Below are 26776 nucleotides of genomic sequence, written 5' to 3'. Positions count from 1 at the left end.
TGGCGGCTCCTTGCAAACTGGCAGCTTTGGCGGCATCCTGCAGACTGGCAGCTCTGGCGGCTCCTTGCAGACTGGCAGCTCCTTGCAGACTGGCAGCTCCTTGCAGACTGGCAGCTCCTTGCAGACTGGCAGCTCTATGCAGACTGGCAGCTCAATGCAGACTGGCAGCTCCTTGCAGACTGGCAGCTCCTTGCAGACTGGCAGTTCCGAACAGGCGGGAGACTCCGGCAGCGCTGTAGAGGCGGAAAGCTCTGACAGCGCTAAACAGGCGGGAGACTCCGACAGCGCTGAAGAGGAGGAAGGCTCTGGCAGCGCTGGACAGGCGAGGCGCACTGTAGGCCTGATGCGTGGTGCTGGCACTAGTGGTACTGGGCCGAGGACACGCACAGGAAGCCTGGTGCGGGGAGCTGCTACCGGAGGGCTGGGGTGTGGAGGTGGTACTGGAAAAACCGGACCGTGCATGCGCACTGGAGCTCTTGAGCACCGAGCCTGCCCAACCTTACCTGGTTGAATGCTCACGGTCGCCCTGCCAGTGCGGCGAGGTGGAATAGCCCGCACTGGGCTATGCAGGCGAACCGGAGACACCGAGCGCAAGGCTGGTGCCATGTAAGCCGGCCCAAGGAGACGCACTGGGGACCAGCTGCGTAGACGCACTGGGGACCAGCTGCCGGCTTCATGGCTATGCACCCGCACTGGAGACACCGTGCGCACCACTGCATAACACGGTGCCTGTCCGGTCTCTCTAGCCCCCCGGTAAGCACAGGGAGTCTGCCCAGGTCTCCTACCTGGCGTAGCCATACTCCCTGTTAGCCCCCCCCCAAGAAATTTTTGGGGCTGCCTCTCAGGCTTCCATCCGCGTCGCCCTGCTGCCTTCTCATACCAGCGCCTCTCTGCTTTCACTGCCTCCATTCTACGATAACCTTCCTCGCACTGCTCCAGCGAATCCCAGGCGGGCTCCGGCACTCTCCCTGGGTCGGCCGCCCACCTGTCGATCTCCTCCCAAGTAGTATAGTCCATACTCCTGCTGTCCATAACGTCCTCCCATGTCCATTCCTCTTTACGCTGCTGTTGCTGCCTGTTGACACGCTGCTTGGTCCGTTGGTGGTGGGTGATTCTGTAACGGTTTTCTGTATGAGAAGGAGAGTCGGACCAAAATGCAGCATGTAGATTTCGATCCATGTTTTAATAAACAAACGTAAAACACAAATCAATACAAACACTACAAAATAAAGGACGTAATGAACGTAACGAAAACCTAAACAGCCTATCTGGTGAAAACACATAGACAGGAACAATCACCCACAAACACACAGTGAAACTCAGGCTACCTAAATATGGTTCCCAATCAGAGACAATGACGAACACCTGCCTCTGATTGAGAACCATATCAGGCCGAACATAGAACTGGACAAACTAGACATGTAACATAGAATGCCCACTCAGATCACACCCTGACCAACCAAAACATAGAAACATACAAAGTAAACTATGGTCAGGGTGTGACACTTGTTTTGTCAGAAAGTCATTTTCATAGCAAGTTAAAGTGTACTGTTCGCTAGCTACGTGTATGATCTGTGTAGTAATATTATTCTTATCAGAAATCCATTTGCATTTTTAGTTATAGCCTAATGTTATCTAGCTAACATTGGTTAACTTTAGCTACCTGGAGGTTCATACTAAAGCTATGACAATGTATGTATTAGTTGGTAGTAGTATGATTAGGATTATGCCTGTTTCACTGTTCCGCTAGCTAGCTACATGTCTAAACAAAAGACTACATGTCTAAACAAAACACTTTGTCAGATGATTCATCCATCAAGTTAGTCGGGTGTGTCTGGGGGTGACTACGGCCATCTATTGCATTTCATGGACATGTGTACATATCTAGACAATAGTGAACCATCCACTTAGATAAATATGGCTGGAGGTTAGTTGTAGTATTTCCTTCACATTACCCCTCAATTTAGTCAGGTGTGTCAGGTGAGCACCATCTAATAATTATAAAATATTTATAAAATATTAATATCTGGACACTTTCTGTTTTTGATATTGCTACTATGAAAGTAACCATTTCACTGTACTGTTTACACATTCTGCCTGACAAATCAACTTTTTATTTTATTTGATACATTGTTGTCACGAATATTACCGAAGGTGGCTCCCCTTCTTGTTCGGGTGGCGCTCGGCGGTCGTCGTCGCCGGTCTACTAGCTGCCACCGATCCTTTGTTCTGTGTTCGTTTGGTTTTGTCTAATTGGTTTCACCTGTTCCTTGTTTGGTTGTTAGGGTGGGGTCATTTAAGTTTGTTTAGCCTGCTTCTGTTTGTGCTTGTTCATCTGTATGTGTTAGAGTGGTTAGTGTTTTGTTGGGTTTCTCGCTGTCCTAGTATTTCACGATAGGGTACAATTTTGTTTTGTAGTTATACCTGTGTTGGGTATACTATTTTGTTCCTGTGATTTTTTTTGGGACATTAAAGCGTGTTTTTTCCCGCATCCTTTGCTCTCTGCGCATCGCGCCGACAGAAACAAACATCTTTCTGGTAAGAAGAGGGGCGGGGACGTATGCTTCATGGTTAACGAGACGTGGTGTGGCCACAACAACATACAGGCACTCAAGTCCTTCTGTTCACCTGATTTAGAATTCCTCACAATCAAATGTTGACTTCATTATCTACCAAGGGAATTCTCGTCGATTATAATCACAGCCGTATACAGTGCCTTGCGAAAGTATTCGGCCCCCTTGAACTTTGCGACCTTTTGCCACATTTCAGGCTTCAAACATAAAGATATAAAACTGTATTTTTTTGTGAAGAATCAACAACAAGTGTGACACAATCATGAAGTGGAACGACATTTTATTGGATATTTCAAACTTTTTTAACAAATCAAAAACTGAAAAATTGGGCGTGCAAAATTATTCAGCCCCTTTACTTTCAGTGCAGCAAACTCTCTCCAGAAGTTCAGTGAGGATCTCTGAATGATCCAATGTTGACCTAAATGACTAATGATGATAAATACAATCCACCTGTGTGTAATCAAGTCTCCGTATAAATGCACCTGCACTGTGATAGTCTCAGAGGTCCGTTAAAAGCGCAGAGAGCATCATGAAGAACAAGGAACACACCAGGCAGGTCCGAGATACTGTTGTGAAGAAGTTTAAAGCCGGATTTGGATACAAAAAGATTTCCCAAGCTTTAAACATCCCAAGGAGCACTGTGCAAGCGATAATATTGAAATGGAAGGAGTATCAGACCACTGCAAATCTACCAAGACCTGGCCGTCCCTCAACTTTCAGCTCATACAAGGAGAAGACTGATCAGAGATGCAGCCAAGAGGCCCACTCTGGATGAACTGCAGAGATCTACAGCTGAGGTGGGAGACTCTGTCCATAGGACAACAATCAGTCGTATATTGCACAAATCTGGCCTTTATGGAAGAGTGGCAAGAAGAAAGCCATTTCTTAAAGATATCCATAAAAAGTGTTGTTTAAAGTTTGCCACAAGCCACCTGGGAGACACACCAAACATGTGGAAGAAGGTGCTCTGGTCAGATGAAACCAAAATTGAACTTTTTGGCAACAATGCAAAACGTTATGTTTGGCGTAAAAGCATGGAGTCTGCAAAAGACCTGAGACTGGGACGGAGATTTTTCTTCCAACAAGACAATGATCCAAAACATAAAGCAAAATCTACAATGGAATGGTTCAAAAATAAACATATCCAGGTGTTAGAATGGCCAAGTCAAAGTCCAGACCTGAATCCAATCGACAATCTGTGGAAAGAACTGAAAACTGCTGTTCACAAATGCTCTCCATCCAACCTCACTGAGCTCGAGCTGTTTTGCAAGGAGGAATGGGAAAAAATGTCAGTCTCTCGATGTGCAAAACTGATAGAGACATACCCCAAGCGACTTACAGCTGGAATCGCAGCAAAAGGTGGCGCTACAAAGTATTAACTTAAGGGGGCTGAATAATTTTGCACGCCCAATTTTTCAGTTTTTGAAATGTTAAAAAGTTTGAAATATCCAATAAATGTCGTTCCACTTCATGATTGTGTCCCACTTGTTGTTGATTCTTCACAAAAAAATACAGTTTTATATCTTTATGTTTGAAGCCTGAAATGTAGCAAAAGGTCGCAAAGTTCAAGGGGGCCGAATACTTTCGCAAGGCACTGTATATCCTGGTGCATGAAGGCTACACCTACAGATGGGAACATGAAATGAGTCCTTCTGGAAGTTCACCGAATATTATGTTTTCGAATATCGAGGTCTCATAACCCTCCCTCACTGATGCGGTTATCTCCAAGTTATCTGGAGAACACAACCACATCCTGGTCAATGCTCAGATTCGGATCCGAAAGGGGATGAAGGAGAGAAGCCTAGAGACCCAGGAAGAAACCGACCAAGTTGTGTACAAATTTACACATGGCTTGCCTGCGTCTATTTGGTTAGAAAATACATGATTTAAATAATATAGGCTGTTTTTATCCTTCAGACTTTATATAACCATATGAACAAATACAATAATCAGCTCATATGAACAAATGTATATAGGCTATAATATTCTGCCCATATTAACGAATGTATTTACAATATTTACATCCATACTGATTTAATAAAAAGCAGTAAACATACATTGTTTCATATTGTTTAATAACAGACTCATGGACACAATCACGCAATAGTAAACATAAATAACATTGTTTCACATTATTTAATAATATCAGACGAATAAACACAATCATGCTTTCTTCACAGCTTTCCTCGCGCTTCACAGCTTCCCCGGGAAACTCGACGTATTGTAGCCTCAGGCGGACAAAATAGTACTGGAGGAAGAAGTTCGCTTCTGCTGCAGTGTTCGTGATCAAATATAACGCGTTGCGGCGGTGCTTCGTAATATAGGACTGCTCAGGTACTTCGTTCAACCGTCAAGGGAGTGGTGTAGAATCAACAGCCAGTGTATAGCGCTCTAGTGACAGACGGGGGACTCGACTTCAAACTGTTACTGTTTTCCCGGGACTCGAATCTATTCAGGGTTACCAATTGAGTAACGGTAACTCGCTCTTGAACCGAGAGACCAACGGTATCTAATTTATATCTTATGGAGTTCAGGCGAGGAGCAACCCACTAACCATGCTGCACTCATAAGCTTTTGGTGCCGTCTTTGTTTGCAGAGGAAAGTCTGCCGCTCACTTTCCTTTTTCCAGCGGAGGCGAGATTCGTATTTTATTTATTTTTTTGGCAGCCTTTCTTCTGCCTCTCTCTTTCCTTTCCCCCGACCGGCTCGCTCCCGTCGCCAACCAACTGACTGGAAGAAATAAGCATCTTTGTTTTTACGGAGTATATACTTGCCTGCTCGATCAGCACCATGAATTCGGATATAAATGTGTACCTCGGCCGGGATAAAACGGGCATCATGCGGAAGAGAGCCCTGCTTCTCCGGAAAGGGTGTAGTTTTGAGATTAGTTCGAGGTAGGTGATGCATGGGGTAATGGGGCTCCCTTTTGGGTATACACTCGCCACCAACCGCAATCTGAAACAGGGATTTATTCGCCCTCCTGTAACATTTGAAACAGCACATGGTAGGTTTATGTTGTCATACACAAGCACGGGTAACGTGTCACTTGATATCTACCGAACCTATCTCTCCGTGGACTGCAGTTGTTGTGTTAATTGGCAGCTGACCCGGTCACCAGTGAACATATTTGCTCCCCTAAAACTCGAGGGATTAACTATGATATCAACACAGTATATTAGGCCACAGTCAATTCAGTGTTTCATGGTGCTTCAGTAAACTGCAGACCATAGGCCTATGTGTGCGCTTTTTTGGGAATTATGTGTGGCATCACGGATGTTCCTTGTGTTTAGCGGGGCATGCCGTGTTATACCCGGTCATTGAGAGGAACACATTGATTTTGTGTTATTATTTTCAATCGACTTATTGAAATTTTGTCTCCACAACCGTGCGTCCACGTTCAGACCATTAAGCATGTGTGCCTGTCGATTCTGATGGACAAAATCACTCAATACCTGGTGCATGTTTATCAATATTGCAGCAAATTAGGTTTAAAATATTACATATTAGCCTACAGCCGTGTGACTCTCTACTTGGGAGTCCACTGTTTTTCCGCTCATCAAACGTAAAGAGAATGTTCTCTTTGCTGCCAGTTTGTACCAGACTGATGGCTACATAATGTTACCGACAGTATGCCGTGCTCAGTAGTCCTATGGTGCATTGTGCCTATATTGGGCATAAATGAACACAGTTGGTATTCACCCCAAGTTATGGAGAGGATTTCTGGTCATATTTATAGCCAACACTCATAAACGCTCACTTCCTGATGTCGTCGCTAGATGGCACCCATAACTCCCTCACTCACTGTCAGCCATGGCATTGATTATAAATCTGTCATGTACATTTGATACTTTGATACACATGATACATGGCCATTTTATCCGTCCCCCACACAGTAGACTACCACAGTAGACTACCACAGCAGACTACTACCTAGCCTAAGATAATCAAGTTTTGGAGGTGTTCTGTATATTACTCATACGCGATTAGCTGACAGACTTGATATGGTATTTTGCAGTGGCGATTGTAGCATGTCAATCTTGGTGGGGCAAACTCCCCCAAAATTTTTAGATGCATGCCAGCAATGCCACTACACAACACAACACTAAACAATACATTAATTGGACTACATTAATTTGACATTAATTGGTGACAAACAGTGCCCACAACAGCAGTACCTTACCTTACCCACAATACCAACACCTTACCACTGTTACAGGCTATCAGCGGAGCCTGGTCTGGCTATCAGCGGAGCCTGGTCTGGCAGCGAAACAGTTAATTCAGTCTCATTTACTGCCTTTTGAAAAAACATACCTGAAATGGCTGACTTGCTTAATCAAATGTGGTTTCCACTGACAATTGAGATGTACAACTATGGCATAAGGGGACGACGAGCGGATAAGAGGCAATCCGTAATTTTGATTAAAACATTAGTGAGCGAGCTAGGACAGACGTAGTCAATATAACTATTTCAGTCAGAACCGTAGGATAAATAAAGGTGCCATATAAGCAGACAATGAAAGCTCTTACAATATTCAATGATTACATTTCTCTAAAACAGGCTATAGGCTACATGTGCACCACCAAGTCAGAACAGTATGCTAAGTTATGAGGGGAAAGGGACTAAATTATTAGGGCGAGGCACATGGGCTACTAACAGTTTACTACACATCATACAGTGGGGCAAAAAAGTATTTAGTCAGCCACCAATTGTGCAAGTTCTCCCACTTCAAAAGATGAGAGGCCTGTAATTTTCATCATAGGTACACTTCAACTATGACAGACAAAATGAGAAAAAAAATCCAGAAAATCACATTGTAGGATTTTAAATTAATTTATTTGCTAATTATGGTGGAAAATAAGTATTTGGTCACCTACAAACAAGCAAGATTTCTGGCTCTCACAGACCTGTAACTTCTTCTTTAAGAGGCTCCTCTGTCCTCCACTCGTTACCTGTATTAATGGCACCTGTTTGAACTTGTTATCAGTATAAAAGACACCTGTCCACGACCTCAAACAGTTACACTCCAAACTCCACTATGGCCAAGACCAGAGCTGTCAAAGGACACCAGAAACAAAATTGTAGACCTGCACCAGGCTGGGAAGACTGAATCTGCAATAGGTAAGCAGCTTGGTTTGAAGAAATCAACTGTGGGAGCAATTATTAGGAAATGGAAGACACTGATAATCTCCCTCGATCTCGCCTTCCACGCAAGATCTCACCCCATGGGGTCAAAATGATCACAAGAACGGTGAGCAAAAATCCCAGAACCACACGGGGGGACCTAGTGAATGACCTGCAGAGAGCTGGGACCAAAGTAACAAAGCCTGCCATCAGTAACACACTGCGCCGACAGGGACTCAAATCCTGCAGTGCCAGATGTGTCCCCATGCTTAAGCCAGTACATGTCCAGGCCTGTCTGAAGTTTGCTAGAGAGCATTTGGATGATCCAGAAGAAGATTGGGAGAATGTCATATGGTCAGATCACACCAAAATATAACTTTTTGGTAAAAAGTCAACTCGTCATGTTTGGAGGACAAAGATTGCTGAGTTGCATCCAAAGAACACCATACCTACTGTGAAGCATGGGGGTGGAAACATCATGCTTTGGGACTGTTTTTCTGCAAAGGGACCAGGACGACTGATCCGTGTAAAGGAAAGAATGAATGCGGCCATGTATCGTGAGATTTTGAGTGAAAACCTCCTTCCACCAGCAAGGGCATTGAAGATGAAACGTGGCTGGGTCTTTCAGCATGACAATGATCCCAAACACACCGCCCGGGCAACAAAGGAGTGGCTTCGTAAGAAGCATTTCAAGGTCCTGGAGTGGCCTAGCCAGTCTCCAGATCTCAACCCCATAGAAAATCTTTGGAGGGAGTTGAAAGTCCGTGTTGCCCAGCAACAGCCCCAAAACATCACTGCTCTAGAGGAGATCTGCATGGAGGAATGGGCCAAAATACCAGCAACAGTGTGTGAAAACCTTGTGAAGACTTACAGAAACGTTTGACCTCTGTCATTGCCAACAAAGGGAATATAACAAAGTATTGAGATAAACTTTTGTTATTGAAATACTTATTTTCCACCATAATTTGCAAATAAATTCATAAAAAATCCTACAATGTGATTTTCTGGAATTTTTTTTCTCATTTTGTCTGTCATAGTTGAAGTGTACCTATGATGAACATAGGCCTCTTTTTAAGTGGGAGAACTTGCACTATTGGTGGCTGACTAAATACTTTTTTGCCCCACTGTACACTTGGTATTACTTTCTTAGCTACAGTATACATATCTCCCTGGCCTATTATATAATTTATGCAGCAGCATACAATACCTTTTTTGACTCACCTTGTTGTGCTGTGTTTACTTGAACAGGAAGGTGGCGTGGCGGTTCTTCTTTTGGTCAAATTTTGTCATAAGACTTTGTCATTAAGTCTGTCATTCTCTGGATTTATGGCGCTTTCAAGACAACTGGGAACTCGGAAAAAACAGGATCGGAGGTCTAGAAAGAGGCCAGAGTACCCAACTTGGAATTTTGAGATGGATGACCGTCCAAAATGTATTTTCTGGGTCGGAGCTAATTTTTTGCAGTTCCTTAGTTGTCTTGAACTCACGGAAGTCTGAGATTTCCCAGTTCAGAGTTCCCAGTCTTTTGAAAGCGGCAGAAGGATTCATACTGGATTGACAGCATGCCCAATGTTAAATGTTTATTCTTTTAAGCTTGAAAGGAGACCCATAATAAACTCAGTCTTGGACCACACATCCACTCCACTGAATAGCAGGCTAGTGATTTATTTGCAATGCTTGCCACTGCATTCCTTCCAAACTACTCATTGTTGAATTTGCAATTTCCAACTTGTAATGTTTTTGTCCAATGGCCGATAAGCACCGATAAGTTTCATCTATAATTTATCTTAATAACTTCTCTTTATATGACAAGGTTTGAAAAGGATTTGCCAGTAGATTGTCGACTTGATTCATGATGATGACTGCTAGCTTGCTAAAAATCAGTCCAATCAAAGCTACTGTAGATATAATGTGATTTGACACCATTTTATCTGTGGCCAATGACCTTGAGCCTTCTTGGATGGGCACTTCTAATGTAACTCTATGGCAGCACCCAAGGGGCCAGAATTCTTTAGCTCTCCCCTTAGATTTTGTGGTGATGTGGTGTCCCCAATCACAGCACCACTAGAGAACATTACCAACCCCTATCCTCCGTACTTTCTGCTGGCTGCCCTACCTCCACAGAAAGCACTGAGCTAGGCTGAAACCTGCATTTTGGAGCTGCCTTACTCAAGAAAGCAAAAAAGAGACCACTTAAAGATGATTTTTTTTACATTGTTTGCAACCTGATATGTGACACGTATTAATACCAAAATAACATGCAAAAGAGGCAAACAAATATGTAAAAAATCTTTGCCACTGGCCTTTTGTGGGGCCTAATATTTATGCTGTCCTGTCATTTTCATCATGTCTTGAAGAGAGAGACAACAACACATGTTAAAAATCTATGTTGAGTAGCCTCATCTGTGAAGTATTGTCATGGATAGGCTAAGGCTATATCTTAATGTTCTAGTTGTATATCTTTATGTTTCCCACTGCACTGTTTTCTGACTAATTCGTTCAGATATTAATATTTTAATTGCTTTCAAAAACTGAAAAATTGGGCGTGCAAAATTATTCATCCCCCTTAAGTTAATACTTTGTAGCGCCACCTTTTGCTGCGATTCCAGCTGTAAGTCGCTTGGGGTATGTCTCTATCAGTTTTGCACATCGAGAGACTGACATTTTTTCCCATTCCTCCTTGCAAAACAGCTCGAGCTCAGTGAGGTTGGATGGAGAGCATTTGTGAACAGCAGTTTTCAGTTCTTTCCACAGATTCTCGATTGGATTCAGGTCTGGACTTTGACTTGGCCATTCTAACACCTGGATATGTTTATTTTTGAACCATTCCATTGTAGATTTTGCTTTATGTTTTGGATCATTGTCTTGTTGGAAGACAAATCTCCGTGCCGGTCTCAGGTCTTTTGCAGACTCCATCAGGTTTTCTTCCAGAATGGTCCTGTATTTGGCTCCATCCATCTTCCCATCAATTTGAACCATCTTCCCTGTCCCTGCTGAAGAAAAGCAGGCCCAAACCATGATGCTGCCACCACCATGTTTGACAGTGGGGATGGTGTGTTCAGGGTGATGTGCTGTGTTGCTTTTACGCCAAACATAACGTTTTGCATTGTTGCCAAAAAGTTCAATTTTGGTTTCATCTGACCAGAGCACCTTCTTCCACATGTTTGGTGTGTCTCCCAGGTGGCTTGTGGCAAACTTTAAACGACACTTTTTATGGATATCTTTAAGAAATGGCTTTCTTCTTGCCACTCTTCCATAAAGGCCAGATTTGTGCAATATACGACTGATTGTTGTCCTATGGACAGAGTCTCCCACCTCAGCTGTAGATCTCTGCAGTTCATCCAGAGTGATCATGGGCCTCTTGGCTGCATCTCTGATCAGTCTTCTCCTTGTATGAGCTGAAAGTTTAGAGGGACGGCCAGGTCTTGGTAGATTTGCAGTGGTCTGATACTCCTTCCATTTCAATATTATCGCTTGCACAGTGCTCCTTGGGATGTTTAAAGCTTGGGAAATCTTTTTGTATCCAAATCCGGCTTTAAACTTCTTCACAACAGTATCTTGGACCTGCCTGGTGCGTTCCTTGTTCTTCATGATGCTCTCTGCGCTTTTAACGGACCTCTGAGACTATCACAGTGCAGGTGCATTTATACGGAGACTTGATTACACACAGGTGGATTGTATTTATCATCATTAGTCATTTAGGTCAACATTAGATCATTCAGAGATCCTCCCTGAACTTCTGGAGAGAGTTTGCTGCACTGAAAGTAAAGGGGCTGAATAATTTTGCACGCCCAATTTTTCAGTTTTTGATTTGTTAAAAAAGTTTGAAATATCTAATAAATGTCGTTCCACTTCATGATTGTGTCCCACTTGTTGTTGATTCTTCACAAAAAAATACAGTTTTATATCTTTATGTTTGAAGCCTGAAATGTGGTAAAAGGTCGCAAAGTTCAAGGGGGCCGAATACTTTCGCAAGGCACTGTATATTTATATTTTATACATCAAAACTCTTGTGTATTCTTATTTTTGGCTCTGTGAGTCATGTTTTTCACCACATAAGAGTCCCAGGTTCTCTCTTGATTGATTGTCTTTAATTCACTCAAGTCTGTGACACATTTCACAGGACTCTCCATTATGTGGCACCAAGTTGCGAGCACACACACTATATGAACAAGCTCAACGAGTGTACACACACACACACACACACACGATCTCCCTCTCTCTCTCTCTATGAGTACAAATAATAAGTCAACCTATATGAAGAATGCCATCTCCAAGTGTAATTTAAAGTAAGTGCTTTGCAGAGAGCTGTGCCCATTGCTATATTTTGAAATAGAGACCATCCAAGCAATTTGTTGAGTTGTTTGGAAACAATAGGTTCATTAGAAACATTGGAAACTTGTCTCAAGGCTTAAATATTATTCTTTAACCTGTCTCCTCCCCTTCATCTACACTGATTGAATTGGATTTAACCTTTACGGGATCGGTGTCCGTTACATTCAGTAACCTTGCTCTGATTTGTCATCCTGAGAGTCCCAGTGTCACGACTTTCTTCCTGGGAAGGAGAGGCGGACCAAAATGCAGCGTGGTAGGTGTCCATGGTTTTTAATAAGAAAAACTCCACATGAACAAAAAAACAATAACCGTGAACTAACCGAAACAGTCCCGTGTGGCACTGACACAGGAAACAATCACCCACAAAATACCCAAAGAATATGGCTGCCTAAATATGGCTCCCAATCAGAGACAACGATAAACACCTGTCTCTGATTGAGAACCAATCCAGGAAACCATAGACTTACCTAGACACCTAAAAGAACACAACCCCATAAATCTACAAAAACCCCTAGACAAGACAAAACACATAAATCACCCATGTCACACCCTGGCCTAACCAAAATAATGAAGAAAACAAAGATAACTAAGGCCAAGGCGTGACACCCAGAGATAAAATGTAGCATAGTTTTGTTTGATAAAATAATTGTTTATATTAAAATGTAGGAACTAGGTTCTAAAATTTGATCCCCTGTTGTTTCTGGCCCAACACCCATCCCGGTTAGTGTCTTTTCTGTAGGGATGCTCATTTTTGATCATGTATGACCTTCCTGGGAGTGTGTAAACTTACAAAAATGATATGGTAATAAAAAATGTATGTCCTCTATAGTTATGTACTTGGAAATGTATCAACTGACCAATTCGGCAAATTTGGACATACTTGATACAACATTTCTGATGTATTGCAATGCTTCACTGGATCACTCTGAAACTTTGCACATATACTGCTGCCACCTAGTGGACAAAATCAAAATTCCGCCTAAACTGCAATATTATAGTATGGCCTTTCTCTTGCATTTCAAAGATGGGAGAAAAAATAAAAATACAAAAACGTGTTTTTTTTGTTTGTATTATCTTTTACCAGATCTAATGTGTTATATTCTCCTACATTAATTTCACATTTCCACAAACTTCAAAGTGCTTCCTTTGAAATGATATCAAGAATATGTATATCCTTGTTTCAGGTCCTGATCTACAGGCAATTAGATTTGGGTATGTCGTTTTAGGTGAAAATTGAAAAAAAGGGTCCGATCCTTAAGAGATTTTAACAAGTGACATCAATAAGGGATCATAGCTTTCACCTGGATTCACCTGGTCTATCTATGTCATGGAAAGATCAGGTGTTCTTAATGATTTGTGCACTCGGGGTAGTTGAGGTGTAGTTTGGACGGGCCAGCTGTGCTGGCAGAAAATACACTGTCGACTTATTTTAGTATTTACAGTCTATAGGCACTTCTGGACCAGTCTGAATTGGTCTGAATATTCTGACTGATTACAATTTGCATTTGGTGTCCTGAGGTTTCTTACGACATTTTTAAACATAATAAATGCATTCATTTTGCATGACTATCATGGCCATTCTAGTAGTGACAGACACACACATACACAATCAGACAGACACGTTCACTTGAAGTATTAGAAAGATTTCAAAAAATTTGAACCCAGTTTGCTTAGAAAGTAATTCTGGAGAAGGCTTTGGGGATGTCTCGAAATGGGATTTTAATTAATTATTTAAACACCAAAAACAAGCTGTTAGCACAGGCTCTTAACACAGCGAGGGAAGCTGGATATGATTTTCCTCAACCAGACATACATTAACCAGACATTCAATCAATAACTGGCTTTCTTGATTTCTATTGTATTCTCTCGGGTATGCAATCTGGTGTCCGCTCAGGTTACAACCTTAAAGGTCCTCAATGATGTCACCATTGCCCTTGATTCTAAGCAATATTGTGCTACTATTTTTATTGACATGGCCAAAGCTTTAGATACGGTAGACCGGTAGAACATTCTTGTCGGCCGGCTAAGGAGTATTGGTGTCTCTGAGGGGTCTTTGACCTGGTTTGCGAACTACCTCTCTCAAAGAGTGCAGTGTATAAAGTCAGAAAATCTGTCTCAGCCACTGCCTGTCACCAAGGGAGTACCCCAAGGCTCAATCCTAGGCCCCACGCTCTTCTCAATTTACATCAACAACATAGCTCAGGCAGTAGGAAGCTCATCCATTTATATACAGATGATACAGCCTTATACTCAGTTGGCCCCTCTCGGATTTTGTGTTAAATGCTCTACAACAAAGCTTTCTTAGTGTCGAACAAGCTTTCTCTACCCTTAACCTTGTTCTCAACACCTCCAAAACAAAGGTCATCTGGTTTGGTAAGAAGATTGCCCCTCTTCCCACAGGTGTTATTACTACCTCTGAGGGTTTAGAGCTTGAGGTAGTCACCTCATACAAGTACTTGGGAGTATGGCTAGACGGTGCACTGTCCTTTTTTCAGCACATATCAAAGCTGCAGGCTAAAGTTAAATCTAGACTTGGTTTCCTCTATCATTATTGCTCCTCTTTCACCCCAGCTGCCAAACTAACCCTGATTTAGATGACCATCACATTCTGTTAAATGTCCCCAAAAGCACACACATCCCTGGGTCGCTCCTCCTTTCAGTTACGATGCAGCTAGCGACTGGAATGAGCTGCAACAAACACTCAAACTGGATAGTTTTATCCCAATCTCTTCAGTCAAAGACTCAATCATGGACCCTCTTACTGACAGTTGTGGATGCTTTGTATGATGTATTGTTGTCTCTACCATCTTTGCGCTTTGTGCTGTTATCTGCGCCCAATAATGTTTGTACCATGTTTTCTGCTGCTACCATGTTGTTGTCATGTTGTGTTGCTACCATGCTGTGTTGTCATGTGTTGCTGCCTTGCTATGCTGTTGTCTTAGGTTTCTCTTCGTGTAGTGTTGTCTCTCTCTTGTTGTGATGTGAGTTTTGTCCTATATTTATATATATTTTTTTATCCCAGGCCCCTTCCCCGCAGGAGGCCTTTTGCGTTTTGGTAGGCCGTCATTGTAAATAAGAATTTGTTATTAACTGACAGCCTCGTTAAATAAAGGTTAAATAAAATAAATAAAGATAGTGTGTGTGTGCGCAGGCTGAGTGTGTGTGTGTGTTTGTGACCTGTGTGGCCCCTTCGCGGTGTGCTGTGACACTAATAGAGGGACCGATAGACTGGACTGCTCCCCCCACAGAATGACCAGAAGCCCCTGACATCACATTTCTGACCCATCATCACAGCCCTGGGAGATGGAGAGCAGTCACACACACACACACACACACACACAAAATGCACCTTGACAGTCTTTTGTTGTATTCTTAAGTGAAACATTCGTAACATGAAATATAAAATCAATTATTATTAGAATGTACAACCTAATTGCTTATTACCACATTGTGAATATGTTGCGTGACAACATCAACACCTTGGTGTCATCATATCCTGTTCATTAAAAAACATGAGCTGGCGCACGCCCAGACATTTGTTTTGTGTAGAGGTGCTGACTAACAGCGAATAAACTATAAACTATCAAAATAAAGAAATTCGCACACTCCATGTATAAACTCCCAGCAATTTAATGGGTATTTACCAACGTTCCTCAAGATGGAAGGCACAGTGATGTCCTGAGGAATGCACAGTGATGACAAAACGTTGGTAAATACCATTAAATTGCTGGGAGTTTATACATGAAGTGTGCAAATTTCTTTATTTTGATATATTATATCATATCCTGTTCAGCCAATCTGTCCCTGTATTAGCTTCCTGTGTTGATGTTGATATGAATACATAATCAGACCATCAGAACCCTGAGAGAGGAGAGATAAGCTACAGATTGATGGCCTGGGTGACAGTCTGTTCATGCATTAGCCACCTGCACTAACGTCAACCAATAAAAGCATTTATAAACTGTATGGTTCCAGCGTTGAATGCTGACCATATACTGTATCACGGGTATGACAAAACATGTATTTTTACTGCACTAATTACATTGGTAACCAGTTTATTATAGCAATAAGGCACATCTAGGGTTTGTGGTATATGGCCAATATTCCACGGCTAAGGGCTGTGTCCAGGCACTCGATGCGTTCTTAAGCACGCGATTCGTCTTGCCTAAGAACAGCGATTAGCCGTGGTATATTGGCTATATTCCACCCCCCCGTGCATTATTGCTTAAATACACTGCTCAAAAAAATAAAGGGAACACTAAAATAGCACATCCTAGATCTGAATAAATGAAATATTCTTATTAAATACTTTTTTCTTTACATAGTTGAATGTGCTGACAACAAAATCACACAAAAATTATCAATGGAAATCAAATTTATCAACCTATGGAGGTCTGGATTTGGAGTCACACTCAAAATTAAAGTGGAAAACCACACTACAGGCTGATCCAACTTTGATGTAATGTCCTTAAAACAAGTCAAAATGAGGCTCAGTAGGGTGTGTGGCCTCCACGTGCCTGTATGACCTCCCTACAACGCCTGGGCATGCTCCTGATGAGGTGGCGGATGGTCTCCTGAGGGATCTCCTCCCAGACCTGGACTAAAGCATCCGCCAACTCCTGGACAGTCTGTGGTGAAACGTGGCGTTGGTGGATGGAGCGAGACATGATGTCCCAGATGTGCTCAATTGGATTCAGGTCTGGGGAACGGGCGGGTCAGTCCATAGCATCAATGCCTTCCTCTTGCAGGAACTGCTGACACACTCCAGCCACATGAGGTCTAGCATTGTCTTGCATTAGGAGGAACCCAGGGCCAACCGCACCAGCATAGGGTCTCACAGGGGGTCTGAGGATCTCATCTCGGTACCTAATGGCAGTCAGGCTACCTCTGGCGAGCACATGGAGGCCCCCCAAAGAAATGCCACCCCACACCATGACTGACCCACCTCCAAACCGGTCATGCTGGAGGATGTTGCAGGCAGCAGAACGTTCTCCACGGCGTCTCCAGACTGTCACGTCTGTCACATGTGCTCAGTGTGAACCTGCTTTCATCTGTTAAGAGCACAGGGCGCCAGTGGCGAATTTGCCAATCTTGGTGTTCTCTTGCAAATGCCAAACGTCCTGCACGGTGTTGGGCTGTAAGCACGTCCCCCACCTGTGGACGTCGGACGTCATACCACCCTTATGGAGTCTGTTTCTGACTGATTGAGCAGACACATGCACATTTGTGGCCTGCTGGAGGTCATTCTGCAGGGCTCTGGCAGTGCTCCTCCTGCTCCTCCTTGCACAAAGGCGGAGGTAGCGGTCCTGCTGCTGGGTTGTTGCCCTCCTACGGCCTCCTCCACGTCTCCTGATGTACTGGCCTGTCTCCTGGTAGCGCCTCCATGCTCTGGAGACTGCACTGACAGACACAGCAAACCTTCTTGCCACATCTCGCATTGATGTGCCATCCTGGATGAGCTGCACTACCTGAGCCACTTGTGTGGGTTGTAGACTCCGTCTCATGCTACCACTAGAGTGAAAGCATTCAAAAGTGACCGAAACATCAGCCAGGAAGCATAGGAACTGAGAAGTGGTCGGTGGTTATCACCTGCTGTCTATTCCATTTGCACAACAGCATGTGAAATTTATTGTCAATCAGTGTTGCTTCCTAAGTGGACAGTTTGATTTCACAGAAGTGTGATTGACTTGGAGTTACATTGTGTTGTTTACGTGTTCCCTTTATTTTTTTGAGCAGTGTATATCATGGAGTTACACATTTCTCTGGGAAAAAAAGTTATTAAAAGGACTAACTATTCCCTGCCACCATATTACACTTGCTATAGACATCTTATATACCATACATCCAATAACCAATGTGTACCACAACTTGCTATTTCCTGTGTTGGCCTATGCAGTTAGTCAGTAGCACTCAGTAATAATTGATTCACATGTCTGGATATTTCCTGGCACTCAGCTGATGAGAAATGTGCTTCTCCTCTTATAATGTTAATGTACTATAGTAAGACCAGCTGTATGCCAGTGCATACCTTTACTTAAATACCGCTCATGTCGCGTGCAAAATAAATGTACACATACATGGTATTCAATCATTGCACCCACACTTCTCACTCGCGTTAGTGAGCGTCTGCGATGCTGGCCGCTAAAATAGAACTTGCTTCTATTTATGACGCTTAACACGCTACAAGTCCTGCCTCTCAAATCTCCTCATTGGTTTTTAGGAACATATACCCACGTGGGTGATGAACTGAGGTCCACACTCCAGTCCAGTTGGTGATGGTAATTTGGCACCTTAAAGTTGGTTGCCAACCGCAATATTAAGTCCAAAGAAGAAAAAGAAGCGTGAAGGAAGAAGGAGAAATGACGAGAAACAAATTAGGTTTACGCTTTTATCTGTGGATTAATTGTCAGAGTAGAGGACCTTGTGCATTTCAGGTTAAAAAACAACCCAATGTTCATATCCCAGGACAAATTAGCTAGCAACAGCAAGCTAGCTAGTTAAATAGCCATAAATGTTTAATGCTTTTCGACCTGTCCCTAAATGAATATAATTGGTTCAGAGTTTGTTTTGATATTTTCAACCTGCGTGTCCTGATTGCATCTGGTTTGGGGGGACAAAATCAACATGCGCATGATGGGGTCAGCATGTTATGGATTGCCCACATCTCAGATTTCCACCACATCAACATCAATTTAGTTGATAGGCCATGTTCATTAGGGCACACAATGGAAAGCATTTTAAAACGTTTGGTGCCTAATGAACATGATGATTAATTCCCTGGTGCTTATAGGATCCCAGTGTTTTCCTTGCCCCTGTATGGAGTCATACTGGAATACCATCCATGCAATCTCCTTTTCCCAGTCTCTGGACAATGGTGCCCAAGAGATGCCCATCTGCCAGGGGCACATATCAGACAGGCCAGGCGTGCCTATACAGACCTGCCCCTCAGGAAAGGTGCCCACTGCCCAGATGGGCAAGAGGTGTAGTGTTCTGTACGGTTCTAGCTTTGTTAGAGAGTGTTAGTAGTACAGTACATGGCCAGTATGGAAAATGTTCACGCCAATGTGTGGACAAATGGAAGTGATTAAGCAGTGAAAATATAGTCGTTCATCTTGACCAGTACATCCATGTGGTCAAGGCTACTGAAATGGCCTCTCTCTCTCTCTCTCTCTCTCAATTCAATTTAAGGGCTTTATTGGCATGGGAAACATATGTTTACATTGCCGAAGAAAGTTAAATAGATAATAAACAGAACTGAAATAAACAACAAAAAATGTACAGTAAACATTACACTCACAAAATGTACCTTTTATTTTACCATTTTCCTTTAGAAATGTCGCCAACAAAACAAGAAACAACAAAATGAATGTGAAGCTTTCTAGGGCTATACAGGCCACTAAAAAAGACAACTACCCACAACATAGAAATAAAGAAACTAGAATGCCCACCCTAGTCACACCCTGGCCTAACCAAAATAGGGGCGCATGGATACTTTTTTCAGATTTCAGTGACCAGTTTTTCTTGCGCTTTTCGATGAAACACACGCTCTGTTATAGTCACAGCCGTGATTTAACCAGTTTTAGAAACTTCAGAGTGTTTTCTATCCACACATACTAATCATATGCATATACTATATTCCTGGCATGAGTAGCAGGACGCTGAAATGTTGCGCGATTTTTAACAGAATGTTCGAAAAAGGAGGGGGTTTGTCCCTGATTGAGAACCATACCCGGCCAAATCATAGAAACAGGAAACATAGAAATAAAGAAACTAGAATGCCCACCCTAGTCACACCCTGGCCTAACCAAAATAGAGAATATAAGCCTCTCTATGGCCAGGGCGTGACATTCACTGGTTTCCCTTTTCTTGTGGCAACAGGTCACACATCTTATGGATGTGATTGCACACTGTGGTATTTCACTCAATAGATATCAACATTGGATTTGTTTTCGAAATCTTTGTGGGTCTGTGTAATCTGAGGGAAGTATGTGTCTCTAATATGGTCATACTTTGGCATGTTAAAAAGTGCACCTCATTTTGTTGGCAGTGTGCACATAGCCTGTCTTCTCTTGAGAGCCAGGTCTGCCTTTCTCAATAGCAAGACTATGCATATAGTCAAAGATTTCCTTCATTTTGGGTCAGTCACAGTGGTCGGGTATTCTGCCACTGTGTACTCTGTGTTTAGGGCCAAATAACTTTCTAGTTTGCACTGTTTTTTTGTACATTCTTTCCAATGTGTGAAGCAATGATCTTTTTTTTCTCATGGTTTGGTTGGGACTAATTGTGTTGCTGTCCTGGGGCTCTGCGGGGTCTGTTTGTGTTTATAAACAGAGCCCCAGGACCAGCTTGCTTAGGGGGCTCTTCTCCAGGATAATTTCTCTGTAGGTGATGGCTTTGTTATGGAAGGTTTGGGAATCGTTTCCTTTTAGTGGAGTTGTAGAATTTATCGACTCTTTTGTGGATTTTGATAATTAGTGGGTATTGTCCTAATTTTGCTCTGCATGCATTTTTTGGAGTCTTTGCTGTTTTACGTTATACACTGAGGATTTTTTGGCAAAATTCTGCATGCAGTCTCAACTTGGTGTTTTTCCCATTTTGTGAATTCTTGGTTGGTGAGCTGACCTCAGACCTCACAACCATAAAGGGCAATAGGTTCTATAACTGATTCAAGTCTTTTTTGCCAGGTCTAATTGGTATGTCGAATTACATTACCTTTTGATGGCATAGAAGGCCCTTCTTACCTTGTCTCTCAGATCATTCACAGCTTTGTGGAAGTTACCTGTGACGCTGATGTTTAGGCCGAAGTTTGTCTATTTTTTGTGTGCTCTAGGGCAATGGTGTCTAGATGGAATTTGTATTTGTGGTCCTGGCAACTGGACCTTTTTTAAAACACCATTATTTTTGTCTTACTGAGATTTTCTGTCAGGGGCCAGGTTTGACAGTAAATGTGCAGAAGATCTAGGTGCTGCGGTAGGTCCTCCTTGGTTAGGCACAGAAGCGCCAGATCATCAGCAAACGGTAGACATTTGACTTCAGATTCTAGTAGGGTGAGGACGGGTGCTGCAGACTGTTCTTGTGCCCCCGCCAATTCGTTGATATATATGTTGAAGAGGGTGTTGAAGAGGGTGTCTCTCTCTCTCTTCCCTGCTCGTACAATATCCTCAGAGAAAGTTTTAATTAAAGTGAATCTACTTTGATACATCATTTATGTCCATATAAATCTCTCTTGCTGCCAACAGTGTTATGTAACCAACTAGAGTACAGCACAGAAGAATCCCCTCTCATTTGTTCCAGGATGTTGGTTTGAGAGCAGAACAGAACAGTCAGACAAGTAGTCTGAAGACTGGATCCAGATGAGGGTGAATCATCTGATCATCCTAAATTGGAAATATTAGCGAGAAACCCATGTTACGAATGTTGTACCCCAACTTTCTCAGTCAGAAAAGAGGCAGGATTTCTGAGGTAGTGCATGAAAGGAGCTTAAGTGACCCTGCCAGTAAGAGTGTCTCTGATTGGCTGGGCCTGTGGGGTCTTGTCTGTGAGCCTGTTGTGACCTCCGATGGGAGGAGGTGTGATGTGGAAACTCTCTGACTCACAGCCTGCCATAGTGTTTATAGTGGAGCTCTAGTGTGAAACTGTCTGCATCATATAATAGATGGAGAGAGAAAGGGGAAGTGACCTCACACTGTGTGTGTGTGTGTGTGTGTGTGTGTGTGTGTGTGCTGTGTTTGTGCATGTACATGCATGTGTGTGTGTGTGCGTATGCGTGTGTGAGAGAGAGCGTGATAACGTGTGTGTGGTTTAATGAGTGTGTGTAATGTATTCTGTACATCCCAACGCTACACATATGCTCCACAGATACGGATGTACAGAATAAATACATACACTATTTCAGCAAATAGAGTATATCCATCACTAGATTTGACAGCTCTGTACACATGTTTGTGAAAGTGGTTTGAGTTAGTTTCATGTTTGTACGATCTTTGATGTTGTGTACTGTAACTGAATTCACCCATGTGGTGTGTCACACTTCCATGCATGCTTTTTTGTGTGTTAGTAGGTGTATCTTTTAGAGGTCGACCGATTTATCGGAAGGGCCGATTTCAAGTTTTCATAACAATCGGTAACCAGCATTTTTGGACACCGATTATGGCCGATTACATTGCACTCCACGAGGAGACTGCGTGGCAGGCTGACTACCTGTTACGCGAGTGCAGCAAGGAGCCAAGGTAAGTTTCTAGCTAGCATTAAACTTATCGAATAAAAAACTATCAATCTTAACATAATCACTAGTTAACGACACATGGTTGATGATATTACTAGTTTATCTAGCTTGTCCTGCATTGCATATAATCGATGCGGTGCCTGTTAATTTATCATGGAATCACAACCTAAAACTTCTTACCTGGGAATATTGAAGACTCATGTTAAAAGGAACCTCTGTATGTTTTCATGTTCTGAGCAAGGAACTTAAACGTTAGCTTTTTTCCATGGCAAACATTGCACTTTTACTTTCTTCTCCAACACTTTGTTGTTGCATTATTTAAATCAAATTGAACATGTTTCATTATTTATTTGAGATTAAATTGATTTTATTGATGTATTATATTAAGTTAAAATAAAAGTGTTCATTCAGTATTGTTGTAATTGTCATTATTACAATTGTCACGCCCTGACCTTAGATATCTCTGTGTTTCTATATATTTTGGTTAGGTCAGGGTGTGACTAGGGTGGGTACTCTAGTTTTTGTATGTCTAGGGTTTTTTGTATGTCTATGTTGGCCTGATATGGTTCCCAATCAGAGACAGCTGTTTATCATTGTCTCTGATTGGGGATCATATTTAGGTAGCCATTTTCCTCATTTGTTTTGTGGGATCTTGTCTATGTATAGTTGCCTTAGTGCACATCTGTAGCGGCACGGTTCATTTGGTTGTTTGTTGTTTTGTTCAGTGAGTTTCGATTTATTAAAATTATTATTATGTGGAACTCTACTCACGCTGCGCCTTGGTCCGATCATTATGACGAACGTGACAACAAATATATATATATATATATATATAAAATTGGGTGATTAATCAGTATTGGATTTTTTTGGTCCTCTTATAATCGATATCGGTGTTGAAAAATCATAATCGGTCGACCTCTAGAATCTTTAGCCTTTGACCTTTCTCTGTCCATTTCTGCCATGAGAGCAGAGTGTGGTCTTCATGGCTGGTTGTTATATATACATGCACATGATTCTGGTTGTTTCTACAATTCCACCAGGGCAGGCCTTTACAGTATAGAGTACGTGTCCCAAATGGCATCCTATTTCCTATTTAATGCATATAGGGAATAGGATGCCATTTGGAACACAGACATAGTCAGCCCCAAAGAGGGCTCAGTGATCTCGGATAAACACTGGACCATAATCACTGCCATATGTGTCTTCAGCAGAGCAGAGCCCAACACACAATACAGCCCACCAATCTCATTTAGTCAGAACAATAGACTAAATAGGGATGGAGAAAAATACAAAAAAGCCCTCTCTTGATTACAGCTTTCCGTATGTCTGGATCCGTTTATGGTTCAAGACGCATATCTACATATTACAGAAACCTTGCGTGTGTGTGTGTGTGTGGGTGTGTGCATGCATGTGTGTGTGAGTGCGTTAGTGTGTATTATAGCTAACGTGTGTGTGTACACACTGCATGCATGTATGTGTGCACTAGAGTGTGTGTGTTTGTGTGTGTGTTGCTCCCTGTGCGTGTGTAGTGCAGCACACTGCTCTGCTCCAGGAAGTTTCACTCTGGAAAAGCGTTTCCCGTTATAACGTGCTGCTGGAAATGGCCCAGTGTGCGTGGGTGAAAGGAGTTGTATTTTCACAGGGCCTCGGTTGAGACTCAGGGGGTTTGAGCACAGCCACAAGCCATGTGATGAAAGGAGGGAGGATGGCTGGGTGTGTGTTTTTGACTGTTCTTACTCTGTGAGGTGATGTAAGGAGTATGTGTTTGTGTGTGTGGGTGTTTGTGCGTGCATGCCATATATATGTACTAAATGAGTGAGAGAAAATAGATTGTATTCACTTGGCTGAATGACAGACAGATCAAAAGCCAGTGTCAAGGTTATGATATTGACTTGCCTCAATCTTCATTACTCATGGTAATTCACACATGAATATACAGGTAACTGCCTAAACAAAGCGAGCTGTATGGGGCCATAAGCAAACAAGAAAATGCTCATCCAGACGCGGAGCTCCTAATGGCCGGTGATTTTAATGCAGGAAAACTGAAATCCATATGACCTCATTTCTACCAGCATGTCACCTGTGCAACTAGAGGGATACAAACTCGAGATCACCTCCACACACATAAAAGCATACAAAACTCTCCCCCACCCTCCATTTGGTAAATTGGACCATAACTCCTGCTTACAAGCAAAAACTCAAACGGGAAGTACCAGTGACGTGTTCAATATGGAAGTGGTTCGATGAAGCAGATGCTAAATTATAGGACTATTTCGCTAGCACAGACTGGAATATGTTCCGTGATTGAGGAGTTTACCACATCTGTCACCGGCTTCATTAATAAGTGCATCAATGACATTGTCCCCACAGTGATCATACGTACATATCCCAACCAGAAGCTATGGATTACATGCAACATCCGCATTGAGCTAGGCTAGAGCTGCCGCTTTCAAGGAGCAGGACACTAATCCGGCGCTTATAATAAATTCTGCTATGCCAACCGACAAACCATCAAACAGGCAAAGCGTCAATACAGGACTAAGATCGAATCCTACTACACCAGCTTTGACGCTCGTAGGATGTGGCAGAGCTGGCAGACTATCACAGATTACAAAGGGAAACCTAGCTGAGAGCTGAGAAGTGACAAGAGCCTACTTGGAGAGCTAAATTCCTTCTATGCTCGTTTTGAGGCAAGCAACAAATCAAATCAAATCAAATTTATTTATATAGCCCTTCGTACATCAGCTGATATCTCAAAGTGCTGTACAGAAACCCAGCCTAAAACCCCAAACAGCAAGCAATGCAGGTGTAGTAGCACGGTGGCTAGGAAAAACTCCCTAGAAAGGCCAAAACCTAGGAAGAAACCTAGAGAGGAACCAGGCTATGTGGGGTGGCCAGTCCTCTTCTGGCTGTGCCGGGTGGAGATTATAACAGAACATGGCCAAGATGTTCAAATGTTCATAAATGACCAGCATGGTCGAATAATAATAAGGCAGAACAGTTAAAACTGGAGTAGCAGCACGGTCAGGTGGACTGGGGACAGCAAGGAGCCATCATGTCAGGTAGTCCTGGGGCATGGTCCTAGGGCTCAGGTCAGTTGAAACTGGAGCAGCAGCACGGCCAGGGCCAAACAGGAAGGATATAACCGCACCCACTTTGCCAAAGCACAGCCCCCACACCACTAGAGGGATATCTTCAACCACCAACTTACCATCCTGAGACAAGGCTGAGTATAGCCCACAGCCCAGACAGGATGACCACATCAGTGAATCAACCCACTCAGGTGACGCACCCCCTCCAGGGACGACATGAGAGAGCCCCAGAAAGCCAGTGACTCAGCCCCTGTAATAGGGTTAGAGGCAGAGAATCCCAGTGGAAAGAGGGGAACCGGCCAGGCAGAGACAGCAAGGGCGGTTCGTTGCTCCAGAGCCTTTCCGTTCACCTTTCCACTCCTGGGCCAGACTACACTCAATCATATGACCCACTGAAGAGATGAGTCTTCAGTAGAGACTTAAAGGTTGAGACCGAGTTTGCGTCTCTGACATGGGCAGGCAGACCGTTCCATAAAAATGGAGCTCTATAGGAGAAAGCCCTGCCTCCAGCTGTTTGCTTAGAAATTCTAGGGACAATTAGGAGGCCTGCGTCTTGTGACCGTAGCGTACATGTAGGTATGTATGGCAGGACCAAATCAGAGAGATAGGTAGGAGCAAGCCCATGTAATGCTTTGTAGGTTAGCAGTAAAACCTTGAAATCAGCCCTTGGTTTGACAAGAAGCCAGTGTAGAGAGGCTAGCACTGGAGTAATATGATCAAATTTCTTGGTTCTAGTCAGGATTCTAGCAGCCGTATTTAGCACTAACTGAAGTTTATTTAGTGCTTTATCCCGGTAGCCGGAAAGTAGAGCATTGCAGTAGTCTAACCTAGAAGTGACAAAAGCATGGATTAATTTTTCTGCATCTGAACACTGAACCATGCATGAGACCAGCTGTTCCAGATGACTGTATGATCACGCTTTCCATAGCTGATGTGAGTAAGACCTTTAATCAGCTTAACGTTCACAAGGCCGCAGGGCCAGACGGAATACCAGGACGCGTATACAGAGCTTCCGCTGACCAGCTGGAAAGAGTCTTCACTGACATTTTCAACCTCTCTCTGACCCAGTCTGTGATACTTACATGTTTTGAAGCAAACCACCATATTCCCTGTGCCTAAGAACACCAAGGTAAGGTCTAAATGACTATCGCTCCATAGCACTCATATCTGTAGCCATGAAATCCTTTGAAAGGCTGGTCATGGCTCACATCAATACCATCAACCCAGAAACCCTGGACCCACTCCAATTCGCATACCACCCCAACAGATCCAAAGATGAGCTTCGGTTGTCCCTAACTAAAAAAAATCTTGGTTGACTGAAAGTCGTCTGTTCTTTCGACTGATCGATTGGTCAAAATGTTTAAACATGTTCCCTATATAGACACACCATATGTGGTTTAATAAAATCAATTAAAAGCATTGGGCTTGT

General features: G+C 43.0%; 1 protein-coding gene across 14 annotated transcripts in view; it reads left to right on the top strand.

The window, feature by feature from the left end:
* Positions 1-4148: 4148 nt before the first annotated feature.
* LOC110509517 (GTPase-activating Rap/Ran-GAP domain-like protein 3) overlaps positions 4149-26776 on the top strand; it is a 174687-nt gene continuing 152059 nt past the window's right edge. For 12 of the 14 annotated variants that reach the window (XR_016493397.1, XR_016493396.1, XR_016493408.1 and 9 more), the window contains exon 1: positions 4149-5467. Coding sequence is in view for 6 of the 14 variants with exons in the window: in XM_021590431.3 (XP_021446106.3) it covers positions 5364-5467 (104 nt within the window). In the remaining 8 variants the exon portion in view is untranslated. The remainder of the gene's footprint in view (positions 5468-26776) is intronic. The other 2 variants (XM_090227209.1, XM_090227208.1) reach the window with 1 other exon arrangement.

The sequence above is a fragment of the Oncorhynchus mykiss genome, chromosome 29 (genome assembly GCF_057628025.1).
Source record: "Oncorhynchus mykiss isolate SJ-2025 chromosome 29, ASM5762802v1, whole genome shotgun sequence".
NCBI lineage: Eukaryota > Metazoa > Chordata > Actinopteri > Salmoniformes > Salmonidae > Oncorhynchus > Oncorhynchus mykiss.
Note: the sequence above shows the minus strand (reverse complement) of the source record. Positions and strands in the feature narration are given on the sequence as shown.